The sequence below is a fragment of the Sipha flava genome, unplaced genomic scaffold, assembly GCF_003268045.1.
Source record: "Sipha flava isolate LNK unplaced genomic scaffold, YSA_version1 315_pilon_pilon, whole genome shotgun sequence".
NCBI lineage: Eukaryota > Metazoa > Arthropoda > Insecta > Hemiptera > Aphididae > Sipha > Sipha flava.
Window position 1 is genome coordinate 338696 of NW_020272995.1, and position 2884 is coordinate 341579.

A 2884-nucleotide genomic window follows, 5' to 3' on the forward strand; every position below is an offset into this window, starting at 1 on the left:
AAATGCATTATTATCAAATGCTATGGTCTTCTCTGTGAAGTTAAACATACTAAACAAATAAAGCAATAGTTTAGTTAATTAACTTATTTTTATATATTTATTCAATACATTTTATTAAATCAAACTTTCACAAACAATCTTTAAAACACTATAAAACTTTTTTTAAGTTGAAAATCAAACTTAAATGGTTTTAGACTTTTTTTTTACCAAGAAATATTCTCCTGGGCTTTCAAACTTTTATAAAAACTCTTAAAAATGTGTTGCCATAACTGCGTGATCATCTGCAAAGTTAATAAATAAATTAAATAAGTAAAATAAGGGTTTAACTAATGCTGATTTACATGATTTCAAAAATGATGAAGGGATACCATCTGGTCCTGTACCAGATCGCACATTTAATGCACTAAGCATGTCTGCAATTTCAAGCTTCGTAATAAACCAAGTATTCAAATTAATGTCATGATTAATTAACAGGGTATCATCATATGAATTAGTATTTTTAGAATAATCAATGTATACGGAGGAGAAATAATCAGCAAATAATTTTGTTGTATAATTAAAATTGTCAGAAACAATATTATCCAAGTATACAGTAGCAGGGATGTTAGTTTTATTTGATCTCAAGGATTGGATATATTTCCAAAAATACTTCGAATCACTATTTATATTATTTTCAATTTTCAAGATATGGTTTGCATGGACTTGGATGGATAAGGCTTTACATTTTTTACGAAGTTCAGAAAAAGTGAAATAATCATGTTGAGAATTACTTAATTTAAATTGTTTATGGGCTTGTTTTTTTAATTGTATAAGATTTCGAAGGACAGGGTCTTTCCACGTAATGTTTTGATTATGATTAGGATTAAATTTAAATTTTGTAACATAAACATCAAAAGTATGCCTTATAATTTCATAAAATTTAGAAGTAGTTGCAGCCAAACTCAAATTTTTAAAATTATAAATAAAATCAAATTCTGATAAAAATGTACACATTTCATCAAAATTACATGAATTAAAATTATACATGATAGGAGTTGATGATTCAACAAGAGTAACTGGACTAGTGGTTAACGGGTAGATTAACTCCAAAGGTGGATGATAAGCATCAAAAATCGGTGTAAGGGATAAACTTTTACGAATATTATTAATTTGACTATCTGAGAAAATTAAGTCGAGTATATCTTTGCGATGATTTGCGACATTTTTACACTGTTTTAAATCAAGATAGTTAATGAAGCTATTTGCAACCAGATTAACAATATTATTTAATGAAGGTTCATTGATTGACCATATAAACCCGGGTATATTGAAATCACCTATGATTAAGATATTTGTAATACAATGAGAGGAGATTATTCTTTCTACTAATTCACAATAAGCAGTGTAACTATAATTATGTGTATTTGGAGGTATATAAACGCAGCTTAATAACAATTTACAATTGTTATAATTTAATAAAGTGAAAATAAAATCTATACCAACAATACATTCTGTGGGTATTCTAATGCAATTGTATTTAATATTTATAGCTAATAAAACTCCACCACCCCTGACTTCATGATTAGATTCACGGTCAGCTCTAAAAATATTATAATTTACAAGTCCTAATTCTTCATCACTATAATTTATATTAAGCCAAGTTTCAGATAAAAATAATAAATCACAATCAAGAGTAAGAACTGAATTACGAAAATAAATTAATTTTGTCCTCAGACCTCTTACATTTTGGTAAAAAACATGCAAATTTAAAAATTTCTTTGGGAATTTTGTACATTGTTAATAATAGATTTTTTAATAATTGTCGGTACTCCTCTTATAAATTTTATAGTTAATTCGAGATCTCCATTTGATATACGCGAAGCCAATTCCTCACGAAGTTTTTTCATATGATCTCTTTGGTATTGGGTACGGTCCGAGCTTATTGAAATTGTCGGGTATCTGGATAAGAGTTTGGTTTTATTTTTCATAATATTAAAAGCTTCTGATATAGAACCGAACGTAATTATTAAAGGTCTCGGTTTATTCGATTGACAACGGCCGATACGAATGACCTTGATCGGTAATGATACCGAATTTGTTGAATCTGCGATAGTAGCAAGAATATTATTTACCTGATCACGGTCATGAGCAATACGAACATCGGACTGGTTTGAATCACTTTCGATAACATTATAGCAGATAAGGTTTGCCGCACGTCTGTTTCGCTCATTTATTTCATTTATAATAAATTCGTTACAAACTCCATCATTTGGACGTTGTAAAGGACAGTTTTTGAGCCCCTCAACTTCCACAAGTAATTTCCTGATCAGTAATTTTAACTCGGGTAGTTCCTTCAAACCTTGTTCACATGTCGAGCAAAAATATTTTAGTGATCTATTTTTCAATGACAGACATTTAATTTCCGTGTTTGAAAGTTTCGCGCATTTTGTATGGAATGCACCTGAACAACTATCACATTTGATTGGAGCATCCAATTCTGCAAAGTGGCTAGAACAATCTACACAGGTTAACGACATTTCGGAAATTTAGCAATAACGACGTATACACGCAACAGCGATAGAAACAAAAATATCGAAGACACGTCCGCACAGTACAACAGTCAACTGATAACTGATAATACTATAATATATATACTAAATAATAATATATAATATAAAAAATAATTGGACACATTCTGCGTCAAAACAGTCTACTTGGCAGGATAATAGAAGATGCCATTGAAGGAATTAACAGAAGAGGACGACCGCCACTGGACTACATTAGTCAAATAGTAAGAGATATGGACTGCAGATCTTATTGTGAATTAAAAAGGAAAGCGGAGAAGCGTCAGGAGTAGAGAATTGCTGCCAACCAGCCCTTGGGCTGTTAACAAGAAAAAAATATA

General features: G+C 30.0%; 1 protein-coding gene across 1 annotated transcript; it reads right to left on the bottom strand.

Annotated features, from left to right (window-relative positions):
• Window positions 1-203: 203 nt before the first annotated feature.
• LOC112686591 lies at window positions 204-2571 on the bottom strand. Its single transcript, XM_025558955.1, has 2 exons — window positions 2112-2571; window positions 204-281 (listed from the first exon to the last, which is right to left on the bottom strand). Exons 1-2 carry the CDS (start codon window positions 2514-2516, stop codon window positions 204-206), a joined length of 483 nt encoding a protein of 160 aa, XP_025414740.1. The 5' UTR covers window positions 2517-2571.
• Between the last annotated feature and the right edge of the window lie 313 nt (window positions 2572-2884).

Coding starts and splice junctions, on each gene's coding strand:
- LOC112686591 (XM_025558955.1), bottom strand. CDS start 2,516: ATGTCGTTAACCTGTGTAGATTGTTCTAGCCACTTTGCAGAATTGGAT. Junction 282..2,111: donor TTGCTCATGACCGTGATCAG/GTAAATAATATT, acceptor TTAACTTTGCAG/ATGATCACGCAGTTATGGCA.